Source organism: Salvia miltiorrhiza, chromosome 3 (genome assembly GCF_028751815.1).
Source record: "Salvia miltiorrhiza cultivar Shanhuang (shh) chromosome 3, IMPLAD_Smil_shh, whole genome shotgun sequence".
Taxonomy (NCBI): Eukaryota; Viridiplantae; Streptophyta; class Magnoliopsida; order Lamiales; family Lamiaceae; genus Salvia; species Salvia miltiorrhiza.
Window position 1 is genome coordinate 35,512,636 of NC_080389.1, and position 16,559 is coordinate 35,529,194.

A 16,559-nucleotide genomic window follows, 5' to 3' on the forward strand; every position below is an offset into this window, starting at 1 on the left:
CCGAAATACGATACGGTATGACGAAATAAAGGTACGGTAAAGGTATGAGATATGTTTATACCGTAATTTGAGGTATACCGGACTAAGGTATATTGTAGGTAAATGTAACGTAAATGTATGAATTTTTTTCATACCGGATATAAAGGTAAGGTATAAGGTATGAACAATTTATTAAGGTATACCGTACCGTCCCACCCTTAACAATGCTAAACCTTGTTAGAATGGATGATCCATCCCATCCATTGAAAACCCCAAACTCGGCTTGAAATCCTACGCCGAAAATTCGGTCGACGACAACGGGAACCCCGAGTCAAAGATGTACAAGCTTAACCCTTCCCTCATTTTGAGAAGCTTTCTCAGCGGCGTGTTATGATGGTGGTGGCGCTTGGAATTAGGGTTTCCTAGGGTTTGATGCAGCGCCATGAATTCGGACATGACATTGTAATGAGAGGGATTATAGGCCAAATTGAGGTCGTGGCCTTCCTATATCTTAGGGTTTTGAAGGGAGAAATTAGGATCAAAGAGGGGCAGCGTCGGGGAGGAGCATTTGTTCTTGCAAGAGCCGCCGCCGACGAGCACGTTTCTTCAAGGAGCCGCCTTCGGTTCAGTACCTCCGACAAGTCTTGCAGAAGTAACGAGGTTGCGAGAGGTTGTAGTTGTTATAATAACAGAATTTCGTGTTGGTGGAATTGCATCTCGGGCAGTTGAGAGCTTGCTCCTTTTCTGGTCGTGGCTTCTTCTCTGCTGCTATGTTGTACTGCCATTGCTAGGTTTTGAGCTTGAGTTTGAGTTTGAGTTGTCGATTGCAGGTTTCACAACTCCAATACCCTAAAATCATAGTTAAAAGCAAAAACAAAATTCTAACGTGGTTAAGCACGTTAAAATGCGGAGGGCGATTTGCTTCAGTTTTGACACACTGAGTTAGTAACCAGCGCCAACTCTGACTCCAGGGTGTTAAAGGCGATAGAGGGTGTCAAAATGGGGGGGGGGGAAGTGGTGCTTAACCTAAAAAAAATATTAAAGAACTAACGGACGGAAGACGTCGTCTGTCACGTGGGTTTAATTGCTTAAATTTTTGGACTTTGGGGCTTATTTGATTCAATGCAAAAGAGTTCAAATGAGTGAAGTTAGTTGAATGATTCTTGTACACTAATACACAAGAATTTTGTAAAAAAATTTAGATGGGGAATGAGAACGGTGGAGATTGAACCATAAGCCTCTATATTAACAAAACTGGTATTTACTGCTTGGATGTCCTCTTATAAGTGTAAAGAAATATATTTCTTTAGAGGGCCCCTTATGAGTATTTTACTATTAAAATAAATAATAAAATTGTTATGAGACTATAGTTCATAATTAATTTTGTATATTACTATTAATATAAATTATGTATATTATCCTTTGTATTTATAATAATTATGATTGATGAAATATAGTATTCATCTTGGCCGATTGTTCAATAGTATGATCCAATTATATTATACAATTATTCATTAATAAGTGCTTGATTAAATCTTTTTTTTTAATTGGGATATGAAGATATTCGAATTCATAACTGAATCACCCACTATTACAAATAAAGGAATACTAGTGAACTACAATACTCGAATTGATTAAATTATCATAGGTTAGTCAACTTATAATGTAATATTTTAAATATAATATTTAGTACAATATATTGTAATTTGCCTTTTGATATTATTCTTTGTGTTGATAATTAGCTTATAGATCAACATTTTGTATATATAAAAAAAATTATAGATTATTTATACCATGCATCGCACGTATATAACACTAGTATATTATAAATTATAGATGAATGATGATTCAAATTCAATCTTCACTAATCTAACTTATTCAAGAAATAAATTAAAACGTGAAATAATCATCTAACTTACATATGTTGGTAAATTAATCAAAATCTATATAATATATAAAAGAGGAGTTTTCTCTCTCCATCTTTTCTCTCCATTTTTTTCTCTCCCTTCTCCTATCAAATTTTTTACTATTTTGTTCTCTTTTTTATTTGTAATTTCAATTCTTTTCTAAACATCGTCAAATTTATTTTATGAAAAAACATTCAGGGCGTGTTTGATATTGGCTAATACACTGTATTAGCTAATTTAGGGGGGGTGTATTGGTTGTGGATTTCCACAGACTTTAAAAAGTCCATGGATTTTAAATTCCATGGAATTCACATAGATTCCAGACGACTTTCAAAGAATTCGTGGTTGGATTTCACCCCGATTTTCACTGATTTTCGAAGAATTTGGGGGATAATTTTGGAATTGAAATCCATGATGCCAATGCCCGCTGAGTCCCAGCACCGCTGGAAACCCAGCGACCGCTGGGAATCCAGCGAGCGCTGGAAACCCAGCGAGCGCTGGGTTCCAGCGACCGCTGGGAGTAAGTGGTTGACTATATAAAGGGCCAGCGAACGCTGGTGCCCTAATTTTTTTATTCTTCTCCTCTCCCAGCGCCGCTCCAGAACCTCCCACCCAAAAATTCACCTTCAACTACAATTCTTCCATACCACTACCCTCTAAAATCACCTTCAACGATATAATGGTCCGAACGAAGAACGCAAACGTCGGTAGAGAGGAGCTTACTTTGAGCGAAAGGTATGAATGTCCATTTGTATTGCAAAGCGAATTAGAGGGAGAAATATTTAAGAAATTCAACTAGAATTACATTACTCCTCCGCATTACTTGGATTGGGAATTGATTAATGATTTGAAACTTAAGCAGCAAGTTGGTTTGTATTTGAAGAATCTAGGGATGAAATGGTATGCTAAAAATATTGCATTTTCTGGGTATGATCCTCTATGTTATGAATTTATGACTACTGTGGAAATGGCTGGTGATATGAAATGGATTAAAGTTAGGATGTATGAGCGAGAGTATCGCATTAGTTTGGCTAGAATGAAAGCTGTTTTTGGTTTCAGTATTGGTGGATTATCTGATAAAACTCGGGGATGGAATGTTAATCAAGCGTGGAAACGATTGACTGACTGTGATAATTGGGATAGTTCGGGTATGCCTAGTGGGTACATTAAGGATCCGGCGTTGGCTATTGTTCATAAATTCCTTGCATATAATGTGTCTGGAAAGGAGCAGGCGAATAAGGTGAATGCAGTTGAGGTATTTTTGCTGGAGTGTGTTTTAGATGGCACAAAAGTGTGCATCTCACAGTTTATTTGGGTTGCTATGATTCGGGCGAAGAAGCGCCCTACTGCCCATGCTTCTTTCGCTACTATTATCACTGGTTTGGCACACAAGAATGGAGTTCTTGCTGCGACAGATAGGCCTCAGCATGGTCAGGATGAGCTGCATGGTGAGTACATTGATTATAGTGAGCTCAGAGCAGCTCAATTGATTTCTGACCAATACACGCTGGTTCCTCATGAGAAGATGAGTTGTGTAGTTAATTACATACACTCTGAGATTGCAGCAGGCCGTCGTCCCCGCATTGATCCTGGTGCCGGTCCATCTAGGACCGCCGGTGATGATGAAGAAGAGGAAAACGAAGAAGAAGCTGAAGAGGAAGCCGAAGAGGCAGAGGAAGAAGACGAGGGGAATGGAGAGCGAGCAGCTGGTGGTTCAATGTCCAGAGACTACCATCAGCAGGTTCAGAATGATCTCACATCATTCCGTGCACACTTTGATTCATCCATGGGAGCATTCCGAGCTCATTTTGACTCATCGATGACATCAATGAGGGATGATATGAATGCTCGCTTTGATGCACAAGACCAGCAGATTGCCGAGCTGCAGGGCCAGTGGGATTCTTGGAGACCACGTTTCTGAGTTTTTATATTAATGTTGACATTGTTTTATGAGTTTGGATAATTTTATCTTTTGAACAATGATTAATGTTTGTTTTCATGAATTATGTTTGCATTTGATTCATGAGTTTCATGTTTTCATTACATTTTAATCATGTTATTATATTTTTATGATCATACAATTTTACATGAATATAATGTATGATGAACTGAAAATAAAAAAATATAGACAAATTCTTAACATAAGCAACCCCAAAAAATATGAATTCCACGGAATTGAGCATGAATTAGGGGGTATTTGTTTGGGATTTGAGTAAAATATGAACTTGTATTCTTTTTTGAAGGGCTGTAGGCGTCCGTCGAATGTGAGAGGGGAAAAAAATCGAAGAGGGGTATTTAAAGGCGTTGCTGGGCTGGGCTGCCTGGGCCCAGCGACCGCTGCAACCCAGCGGCTGCTGGGAACCCAGCGCACGCTCAAACCCAGCGAGCGCTGGAGTTTCTCAACGGGTGCTGAGTTCCGGCGCTCGCTGGCTTCTTGGCCGCGGCCGCTGGAACTCAGCGCTCGCTCAAAACTCCATGGATTTCAATTCTCGTGGTTCTTGGCCGGATTTCGTTGTGTGTATTTTTTGGATGAAATCCATGAAAGTCATTCCGAATTTGAAGTCAATGGAATAACGAATACACCTAGATTTGTATGGATTTTAAAAAGTCTGAAACGAATACACCCAAATTTACATGGACTTTTAAAAGTCTTGAACGAATACACCCAGACTTTTAAAATCCATAGAAATCTATTAAACTCCACAACCAATACACCCCCCTTAGTACAGATCAGTCTAGCTATTTGGTACTCCCTCCATCCCATTGATCTTGTCCCGTATTCCTTTTTTGTTTGTCCCACCATCTTGTCTCATTTCTATAAATAACCCTCTTACTTTATCACTTTATCACTTTATCACTTTCTCTCTCCTACTTTACCACATTCTCTCTCCTTCTCTCTCCTACTTTATCTACACACTTAACACTACTAATACTCTCCTTAATAACCGTGCCGAAACCAAATGGGACAAGCCCATGGGATAGAGGGAGTATTATTTAGTAATAATGCGGATGACCCGATTTAATTCGACGACCCAATATTATTAATCCAGATTTCTTAGGATTAATAATACCACCTCCCCTAGGATTAACTTAAACCAGGATATTCTGTATTTAGTCATGATAGCAAACACCAACTCAGTATTAATAATCTGTCATTATCCACGCTAAATATTCTGGTTACAAATCATCCTACATAATCTTTTACTAAAAATCAAACGAGCTCTCAATGTGCATCTTAATTTAAGTTCGGCAGAAGATCTTTAATATGGTATAAAAATCATTAAAAATGAATTTAAAACGAATAGGTTATTAAAATTTTAAAATACTTTATTTTCTTTTTCTTTGTTAAAATTTTACAACTTTTTGTTTATGTATGAAAATATTTATTTATTATTATTATGTGAAATTTTCTATAATAATAACGTGTAATATTAATATTCATTATCAAATAATTTAATAACTATAATTATCATTACACTTTATACATAACTGAAAATTGCATTTATAAATTTAAACCATATTTTGCATTTATAATATTTTGTTTATGTTTAATATTTATATTTATTATTTATTTAATTATTTAAATATATCATTTAATTCAATTTTGTCGTGCATCGCACGAATGGACGTACTAGTATATTCAAATGAAAGGATATGACAAAAAATTCAATAGCAAGAAAATAGAGAGCTGGTAAAAGGACGGAGAGGGAGAGACAAAGTTAGAAATAGTGTTATTATATTATGTTTTTTTTCAATTTTAATTTTACTCTTTAAATTAAATTTATTTTCGCACATTTTTTTAAATATATATAAGGCTTGTTTGATACGAGTGATTATGGTGTATAATATATCTATGACACTCTAATATTTTGTTTGGTAAGAAGTAATACAAAACATACGACCCTTTATAAATTAAAAGCCCGAAAATATTATACTAATTTGAGAGATTCTGTATACCACCTACGGAGGCAGTATACTTAATACAAATCTCAATTATAACTATCTTTAACTTTATATAACTTAATACCTCATACCAAATAACATATACTCCCTCCGTCCCGCTATTCAAGTCCCATTTTCCTTTTTGGGTTGTCCCACCGATAATGTCCCGTTTCCTAAAAATGAAATAATAAGGGGATGCTTAACATTAAATGAGATCACTAATTATTCAACTAATAAACCCTTAATTAATTGATTTCCCCTCTATTCTCTATCTCTCTTTCTCTCGTCTCTCTCTCTGCGCCTGAGTCTCCACCGCCGTCGTCTGCTCGTCGCCGGAGGAAGCCTTCTCCTCCACCTTCACCGCCCTAGCCGTCTTCTCCTCCACTTGCCTTTCCCCTGCTCGTCGTCGGAGGAAGCCGCCCTTCGCCCTCACCTGCCGCCCCCGCCGGATCTGTCCTTCGCCCTTCGCCGGATCTGTCCTTCGCCCCCGCCGGATCTGTCAAGGGAGGAAGCCGCCCTTCGCCCTTCGCCCTCACCTGCCGCCCCCGCCGGATCTGTCCTTCGACCTTCGCCCCCGCCGGTAGGGATGTCAATCGGGCCAGCCCATCGGGTTTTCGGGCTAGCCCTATCGGGTTACGGGTTAATCGGGTGCGGGCTAATCGGGTTGGAGGTTTTTTCGGGTTGTAAATCTTCAACCCTAACCCTAAACATTCGGGTTTCGGGCTAGCCCATCGGGTTGGAGGTTTTAAAGGTGTAAAAATAAAATTATCATTTGTATTTTATTATTCTTAATGATCTAATATATAATGTATAAAATATACATAGATATAAATTATATAACAAAGCATGAAATACAAAAATATAAGATATTCATGATCACATAACATATAAAATAAGTTAATAACAATAAAATGTTCAACTTGTTAAAAAAATAAAAATAAAATATTCAACAATAGTTTCAAATTAAAGTTTGTCTTCTGAAAAGTTTTTCCAAACTTCAGAAGTTTTTTGTCTCTTCTTAGGCTTGGAATCGTCAAGAATTTTGACATCTTCTTCACCACTCTCCATATCAACACTTGGAGATGAGTCCTCCGTCTTTAACACATACAACATGAACAAAATTATATTAAAATAAGATAGTAACCAATCATCATTAATTAATATGCAAATAAATCATTAATTAATCAAGGAAAAGATTAGTATTTAAATGTGGAATAAACTGTACTTCGGATACCATCTTATACCTTTGCATCAAATAAAGAATTACGAAAGCAAAATATATATAAATATATTTAGGCTTTAATTGATATTTACTTGCTGTAAAATCACTTTGCAGCAACATTAAAGAGAAAGGCTAATTAAGTTTGGCAGAGAGTCCCCCAACAAAAATAAGTTTCAACCATATTTTGTATATTATCAAATACTATTCAAATCCCCCAACAAAAATAAAAGCACCTAAAATCCCCCAATCTTTCGAAGAGTATATAGTATATATTTAATATGTTGCTCTTGATTCTGAAAAGAAAATACAAGTCCATAGGCCATGGCTAGCCAATTTTATCGCATTTAAAAAAAAAAAGTAGATTAAATTGATGCATATTACATATATATGTTGCATTTTCGTGGCTAGCAAAGATAGAGAGAAACCTCTAATACTCTATACCTGAAACTTCAAAGGATTGAAGACGAACTACGGACAACGGGTAGTGAAGAAACCGGAGGTGGTGGTGGCCGGCTGCCCGCTGTAGAAATCGGTGAAGTGAGACAGCGACTCGAGCTTCGTCTGTTCCGGGCGGCCGCTGAGCAGACCGTCGATGGTGATGGCTGATGCGAGTGGAGGCGAGGCAACCGGCGGTGGTGGCGGATGGGCTCTCCGTCGGCGGTGGTGCAGTGAAGAATGGAGTGAAAAGGCTGCGTAAGTGAGGGTGAAGAATGGAGGCGCAATTTGGAGAGTGAAACTTCAATTCAATTCATTCAAACCCTAATTTTTTTATTTTTTATTTTAAATATTATGCAGCCCGACGGGCTGGCCCGATAACCCGACGGGCTGGCCCGCCTTAACCCGCCAACCCGAACGGGCTAGCCCGATTAGCCCGATTCGTTATCGGGCTACAATTTTTCAGCCCTAACCCTGTAATTTTATCGGGTTATTCGGGTCGGCCCACGGGTTTCGGGCTGGATTGACATCCCTACCCGCCGGATCTGTCAAGGGAGGAAGCCGCCCTTCGCCCTTCGCCCTCACCTGCCGGATCTGTCCCTTGGCTGAGCGACAGCAATTCTCGTCGCCGCCCTTTTTCCTCCATCTGATCTCCTCCGCCTCCGCCTCTCACCTCTGATCTCCCCTAACCCTCTGCAAAACCATAACCCCTAATTTGGGTTGCAGATTTGGTTGGGGGAAATCGTTTGATTTCTAAGTTCGATTTGGGTTGTGGTGATTTACCGGCGGTGGTGCGGTGGTACAGGCGGTGGTGCGGTGGTGATTTACCGGCGGTGGTGCGGTGCTTAATTAAACTAACATTAAGTTTTTTGAAGACACAATTTAACTCTTAATTTTAGTCTCCTTAATCTCCGTGCCGAAAAGAAACGAGACTTGAATAGCGGGACAGAGGGAGTATAATTTATAGATATTTTAATGCATTTTACCAAATATGATATTAATATGATACTCTCTCCGTCTTACTATAAGTGAGACCCTTTTTTTGAGCACGAGAATTAAAAAAGGTATATTTTGTGTGTAGGTGAAAATGTGAAAATTGTGTTTAAAGGATAAAACTTTTATCCAAAAAAGAAAGAGTCTCACTTATGGTGGGACACCCAAAATAGAAAGAATCTCACTTATGGCACTAATATAGCAATAAATATCATTCGTGCAACACTACATAAGAGAGTATATGACACTAATGATACTAATATAGCCATAAGTATCATTCGTGCAGCTCACTAAATGAAGAATCTAAACCCTAAATGAGAAATCTAAACCATAAATGATAATTTAAACCCTAAATGGATAATCTAAATCCTAAATCGATAATCTAAACCTACGGGGAAGTATTCCAAATGGTCATATAACTGTACCTAGGTACATGCCACTAATGACACTAATATGGTCATAAGTACCATCCGTATGGCACTAATGACACTAATATGACCATAAGTATCATTCGTGCAACACTGAATATATGGCACTAATGACACTAATAATGTCATATGTGTCTAACTCGCGCGCAAACCAGAATCCGACCCAAATTTGATCCGCCAGGCAAAACAATCCTAAAACATAAAAAAAAAATAGCCAAATTTTGTTTTTTTTTAATTAGTGGCCAAATATTATGTTTCTTTTTTCAAAATGGCCATGCGAGTATATTGTTTCTATAATTATTGTGTAAATGATTGAAACTCTATAACAAACCAAAATTTGTCACTAAAATTATCACAACAAACCAAAATTTAATTTGGCGTGGGCAATGAGCGTGCGTTAAGCTACCCTATATTGTTGGGCCAATCTTAAATGAAATAGAACTCAAAATTGCAATTTATAATCCACGCCACAGAAAAGCAAAATAGTAACTCTTAAATGAACTTTCACCTTTTCACGAAAAATGCTAACTTCATTAACAGGTCACTGAAACATGGTGTGGACAATGCATACCAGACGCAAAATTTTGTCATAAACAGCCGATGAATGAAACAATTTCATCATTTTTAGTGCTCGTTTGGTTCGAGTAGGGGAATGGAGAGGGAATGGAATCAAATAAATGGGTGGAATGATAACAATAACTATTACTTTTATGAAGTGTTTGGTTTAACAATCGAAAGGAATCGCTAGTAAGGAATTTCCTTTCTTTTGTTTCCCCTCTATTTTGAGGCGTGACAAATTGGTTGATTGGGTTAACTCATTACCCAAACCAAACAAATAATGAATTAAATTCATTGAATCCCTTTCCAACCTCCAAAATTACCCAACCAAACATGGGCTTAGTCCCTTTCACTCCACCATAGACAAGACTCAAGCAAACATGGCCTCATTCTTATGAGGACACTGACAAATATGGCCTTACCAAATCAAAAAGATAAAGAGGGAGCACAATTGCATAAGAAACAGTAGCAATGTAGGAAAATGCTTAGCTACGATCAGAAAATGCTCGCCTTATCATCTCTTGGGCCCATGTAGCTGTTGATTTCAGTTGTTCGTCATCTGTCTGAAGGCACTCAGATAACAAATTTGAGCAAAATTTAGTATCTTTGAACAGCATTTTTACATTCGAGCCAAGTGCATCTGCTAGGTCGCCCTGAACTGCCACTGCTGCCTTAGTCACATGAGCATCCCTGAGCAGCAGAGTCACATAAGAACACATTGTAAGAATGTATAGAATGAAAGAATAAGCAAAGCAAACAATTAAGAAAATGTAAATAGAATGATCGTAATACCTCTGTTCATCTTTTGCAACCAATTCAACAAACTGCAGGAGATGAGGGGCATGAGGTAACATAAGGTCAGCTTTGGAATTTTTGAATCCTTGAAGAATTCCAGAATAAGCCTCAAAAATACTGCGCCTAAGATGGTTGCCATAGTCTACCATCTCCTCATCATTATAGTCCATCTGTGCGCACACTTCTGATGCACTTTCCATCATCGGCAAAGCAAAACCAATGTACTTCTCAAAGTGTTCACCAATTGCAAGAGCAATGTCACCAAAGCAGGAGAATATGGGAGGTTTAACCGAGCGGTGGAGTTCACCACTTGACAAATCCTTGAGGAGGTGTGTCATGATCCCATCACAATATGGTAAGATCTTGTCGTCCAAAGCACGACAAATGTCACCAACCACCCCAACTGAAATGGCACAAACCTGATGCTCCTCAAAATTTTGCAAACCCATTTCTAGGTACTTGTAGAACTCTTTCATATACATTTCAAAACGTGGTCCAGTGGCATAGGCAAGAGCTCCAATAGCCAACATTGCTTCTTCATGAACAGTAGTACTACGACAAGCAAAAACACTTAGGAAAAGTACCATGATCTGGTCCGCCACCTGCATAATTATAGGCTTAGTTTCCTCAGCACTGCTTAGTTTTTGAATAATAACCTGAAGCACGCCACACAGAGAGGCTTGTAAATCTCCTTGCTTTTCCCTGTCATCAGATGATACTATCTGAAGACGTAGAGTTTGTTCCAACTTCGTCATGATAGCAGGGAGAAGTTTGACAATTATCTCAGATGTCTCTGAAAGGTTTGAACACCGAACAACCTCATTCAGGGTTTCATAAGCAGAAGATCTGAGTTTAGAGTCACTGCCGTCTGTTCGCTCGGCAGTGGCAATTAAACTACTCAAGATATCTGGAAGGTAAGGCGTGAGCAGGGAAGAGCTTGGCCCAGCATCCTCATATCCCTGAGCAAGGAAATAGATAGCTCCACAAACCTTTTCCGAGACATTTGGAGCATCTTTTAAACTACCCAATAAGACTCCCAAAATCTTCTGGAGATTAGCCGGAGTAATCACAGAGAAACCAGTAGCTGGTGAGTGTAGCAATTCAAAGATACGACTAAGGGTCCATGCAGTGGTATCTTTTACATGGATGTTCTCATCATTCATTAAATTGAGCAGAAAATCCAAACCAGCATTTACCATTGGAGATAACTTCTCAATGCTTGGACCTTCAAGGATTGAACCAAATGCATAAGTAGCTGCCTCACGGGACCGCCAATCAGTCTTTGATATATTGGCCTCAACAAAAGGCATCACCAGAGGAACAACAGCATCCCCAACAGTCTTAGCAATGAGACAGAGACATGTACCACCAGCCATAGCTAGATTCCAAGTTCCATCATCCTGATCTTGGTCCTCATCCTGCTTAAGTAGAGTTTCAAGAAGCAGAGGAACTAAAGTCTGAAGAGCCTTTTCAATAAAGCGTGAGTGCTCCACGCTTGAATCCCCAATTTCAGGGACCTCGTAGTCTTGAATCTCTAATTCTTCATCACAAATAGAGCTCCAAAACTCTACTGCTTGAAGGGCAACAGCCTCCTCATCTCCTTTGACTGCATTAGATGTAAGCTCAAAGATCCTTTGCATGTAAGGTTCAAGCACCTCGTAGTATGTAGAGGCGATGGAAACAAGACACTCAAAAGCAGCCTGTCTGATCACTACCTCTTTTGCCAAGGCAGCATCACAGATAACCTTCATTATATAGTTCCTCTCCATTTCATTGTTAAAATTTGTGCGAGCAAATTCAAGGGCATTATACAAAGCTTTAGTGGCAGCCAATCGAACTTCAGGGTTCAGCTCAGCTATATTCATACCTTGAACAACAGCTGTCAAAATTGCATTCACTTCATCTTGCACAAGATCTTCATCAGAAATTACCTCACATACGTAACCAAGTGTTTCTAGGGTAGCCTGTCTCAAGGGTGGGGATCCATCTGGTCTAGTCATGTTGGCAAGGAGTGAACCAACAAGTTCGGGCCACTCCTTTCGGGGGATTTCTATTGAAGCTATCTCAGCAACAACCTGTGCAGCAGTATGGCTGGCCTCACGAAAAGTAGATCCAAGGGTGTTCAAGAGAGAGTTCTTTATTTGGGATTTAAAAGAAATGTCAATTTGAACCCATAGTTGCACAGGCTGTTCTTTTGTTGCAGAATCTTTAGCACCCAAGTCGTTCTTAAGGACAATACCAGCAAGTCTACGAGTCTCAATAGGCTTTCCATCATTCGAGAGCTCAACAGACAATGACAAAAGATATTGTGGCAAGTTTTCCTCCCGAAACTTACAGAGTATAGCCTCTGCTTCCTTTCGGACCTTTGCCTCTGGTGATTGAGCAGCTAATAGATACTGGGTAATATCAAATGACATTTTTCCTATGCAAGAAAGAAATATTCAGGATAAACCACTCAATAATTTTATGATTAAATGTAGATAATCAGAACCCTATAGTGTAGAATAAGTATAAGCCATCAGTATGACAAAATATAAATTAAAGAAGTTGATCAAAAATAATGTTAATGACTATTAAGATGATATAGCGTAGAAGGCCCATCACCACAACGTTAGAACTCAACAGAGCAACCTCAGAAACACTATTAACCCAAAATCATTACCAACACCAGGCACCAAAAATCACGAAGTAACGATGTCTTATTCAATCATATGAAATTACACTATAGCTTTCTTAATTTTGGCTAACAATTCATAAGCCAGACCGCAGCTTAAAACCTTTCACCGTAACCTCAATTACATCAACAAACAGATCCTAAGACTAGATTCCACTAAACAACCTATAAAGCATCAACCCACAATTTAAATCGAAATAATAATCCCAAAAGGATAGATAAGCTAACTCCAATGATCCATTCATCAGATCTTATAACCTATTACCTAAACGAATACACCAAAAATAACTCGAAAAATCAACTCAATGCGGAAACACATAAATCTAAATAACAGGAAACTTACCTTAATTATAACTAGGAATTGTAGCCGCAGTAGCTAAGTTTTTCCCTTGTGCACTCCTCCTTCTAAAGCCTTTGGAGTTTAACTCTATACTTGTTTACTTATGCTTCTACAATTCTATAAATACAGAAATTATACGAATTTAATTAGTGAGGGAAAACACAGATGTCTGTATTGAGTATGAGAGAGAATGAGGGAACTGATTTCGAATGAAGGGAATAAGCGGGAGCAAGGGTTAGGAGTTGCTTATAAATTTATAACGGGCAGCAACTCAGGCTGCCCGCGATGCCCGGCACCGCTGACATCCAAAACCCTAAATTCATTTTTCCCCACTTTTACTTGGTAGATTTAAAATGTAAATATCGTATTAAATTCTAAAGTATATTCGCTTTATTAAAAATAATTTGAATTATATGAAATGTTTTTAAAAATTTCAAATTTATTAGACTACCCCCAACCGTGACTTTTGGGGAGAGTCACACATGTAGGACAAAACAAGATGAATAAAAAAAAATTACAAAGTCATCAAAATTGGGTGACCTCGGGGATCTGCCGCCCCAAAGTCACGCCCTCCCACTTTTCTCTTTCCATGCCACTTGTCAAATTTTAAGTGGTAGATTAAATATTTGAATAAACAAAATTTTATAATGTTTTTTCTTTATAAAAAATATATTAAAATTATATTAAAATTTTTCTTATTTTTTGCTCTATAAATAGAGCCTAACTTCACTATATTTTTACACCCAAACAAAAACTCTCTCTTTCTTCATTTCACTATATTTTCATTATGGATCCAAATTATCCCAATTATTATTATCCAAATTTTCAAAATCATCAAAACTCCCAAGATTATCCTAATCCTCAAGATTCTGCAAATTTTTCTAATTGATTGAGCACACATATGGGAAAAATTTGGCACTGACAATTAAATATGTAATTTGTATTTTCTAATTGTATTTTTAAATTTCACGTATTGTACTTTGATATATTTAATTTCAGTTGTGTGTTTAATTCTTGTAATCTTCCTTTGTGATTGAGTTAAATATCAATTATAATAAATGACCATGTTTAATTATAATATAATTACAATTTAAAAAAATATTTATTTTATTTATTAAATATAATAAATAAATATTTAATTTAAATTTATATTTTATTTTAGATATTAAGATAATTTAAAAATAAAGAGAAAAGAAAAAATATGTAGGTTGGGTTGGTGTCACCATTGGGAGTAAAAATTATGTTAGATTGTGGGTTGTGTAGGTGGATGAGAGAGAAATGAATATTTTATTAAAAAGTGAAGTAAGGTTGGGTTGGGTGAGTGTCACGACTGTGGGTAGTCTTATATTTATATGAAAAGTATCTCGGATTCATTTTGGGATTTTCAAAATTGTGATGTAATTTATTGGATTATCGTATTAATTTATATTTTATTATTTTAAATAAGAAAAAATCGATGTTATTTTATGTTGCATCAATCTATTGAAATCGCATTGATGATACACTCTATTTTTGAACATTACCCCACACATAATTTTCATAATTTTACTCAATGTGGACCTTTTCTTCACTATCAATATTTGATATTTTGAACAACTTTTTATTATGCCCCATGCCGTGGTCAACTATACATATTTATGGCAGACGGATGGTGTATCACTTAGAACTTATTTGTGAAATGTAGTATATAATTTTCCACCATATCTTAGTAACTACATCAATCTTGTATTGGACTCGGTAAAAATACTCATAATTTTCTAAAAAAACATTTTTTTAACTCTATTTTTTTTTTGTAAAAACTAGATTCATGTATTTTCTATAGAATATTATTTTGGGTTAATTTCTTGAAAATACATCAATTTAAGTCAAAATTAATTTTTGACTTGAACTTTGAAAAGGTCATTTATATACACCAATTTTATTGGTTGTTTAATTTAAACTCCAATTTTATTATTGGTGATCAATTTGGTCCATTCCGATGATAATGATTGAATAACTAATCATAAAATATAAAGTTGATGTATATAATTGAACTTTTCTCAGCAAAATATACCAAAATTGATCACCGAAAATGAAATCGGGGTAAGAATTGAACAGCTAATAAAGTTGATGTATATAACTAAACTTTTCAAAGTTTGCAACGAAAATGAATTTTGGGCTTAATTGGTATATTTTCAACGTTTAATGAAACCATACTTATTAATGTATATAAAATTTTCAAATTAAACAAAACGAAAATAACCTCAAATTCAAATTACACCAATTTCTATTAAACATTAGCATGTACTAAACAATTTAAAATTAGTAAATCAAACCAAATATAGGTAGATGAATATTCCCCAATTAGATTCACAATTTTGATCATACGGTTACACAGTATTATCTTATGTAATCTCATTGGATTTTGGGAAAAAAAAAAAAAAAACAAGAAGCTGTATTTGAAGAAGAATTGTATGAGCTCAAAATCCCTCACAATATACTGCCCCTGTTCCATCGCTCTCTCTATTCTCTCATCTCTCTCTACACTTCTGTCGCAGCCCGATTCCCAACACTAGTGATAGCGGGGTACGAGTATCGATACGACTAATATAAATGAATAAAGAATAATAAAACTAAACTGAACATCGGGTGGAAGCTCACATCAAAACATACCAAGGCAAAGCATTATAATTCGGCTCAAGGGTATATACGTCAACATCGTTATAACTTCTTAAATATCAGGAATTTCAAGAAGAAAAGCAAAGTAGGTACAACTTAATTTCCATAAGGAAGTATAATATCAAAAGTATCACAGCAAAAGGCGTAACAATTATATGTATGAAGACATATAACCGCGAGTATATTACTTGATTAGGAAAGAATAAAGTATCATCTCACTAAGGTTTTATCAATATCAGAAGGAAAGCAAAGTATATCATCCTTAAGACTCTAACATCAAAGGAAAGCAGCAAAGAACATCATCAATGAAACAATCCCCACCAGCACCAGTCCAATCTCGCTCCATTGCTTAGCCTGCACATTTAGAAATATATGCAGGGCGTGAGTATATAATACTCAGTGGGCAAACGCCGAAAAACATGAAAGGCGCTCTTAGAGCTATATGTTTGGAACTTGCCACATCTCAGCAATACACAGAAATAAGTTAGCATAAATGAATCTGTGCATGCAGTTTTAATAATCATAACATCATAAATAAACGACTGCAGTCAAAGATCTTAACATGTATGTACCACATCTACAACTCATCATTATCAAAGGTACTGAGAAGTAGGCCTCCCTCTCAAGT

The 16,559-nt window shown here is 36.8% G+C and overlaps 1 protein-coding gene and 1 pseudogene across 1 annotated transcript; both read right to left on the bottom strand.

Annotated features, from left to right (window-relative positions):
• Positions 1-216: 216 nt before the first annotated feature.
• On the bottom strand, positions 217-2,706 carry LOC131018711 (dof zinc finger protein DOF4.6-like; annotated as a pseudogene).
• Positions 2,707-9,584: 6,878 nt separating this feature from the next.
• LOC131016478 (importin subunit beta-1-like) lies at positions 9,585-13,605 on the bottom strand. The gene is made up of 3 exons (XM_057945180.1): positions 13,277-13,605; positions 10,257-12,681; positions 9,585-10,154 (listed from the first exon to the last, which is right to left on the bottom strand). The coding sequence occupies exons 2-3, from the start codon at positions 12,674-12,676 to the stop codon at positions 9,950-9,952; spliced, it is 2,625 nt and encodes an 874-aa protein (XP_057801163.1). The 5' UTR covers positions 12,677-12,681; positions 13,277-13,605; the 3' UTR covers positions 9,585-9,949.
• Positions 13,606-16,559: the final 2,954 nt, after the last annotated feature.

Excerpts from the sequence above, each read along its gene's own strand:
- LOC131016478 (XM_057945180.1), bottom strand. The coding sequence starts at position 12,676 with ATGTCATTTGATATTACCCAGTATCTATTAGCTGCTCAATCACCAGAG. Across the intron at positions 10,155-10,256 it reads GTTGCAAAAGATGAACAGAG|GGATGCTCATGTGACTAAGG; the intron begins GTATTACGATCA and ends TCTGCTGCTCAG.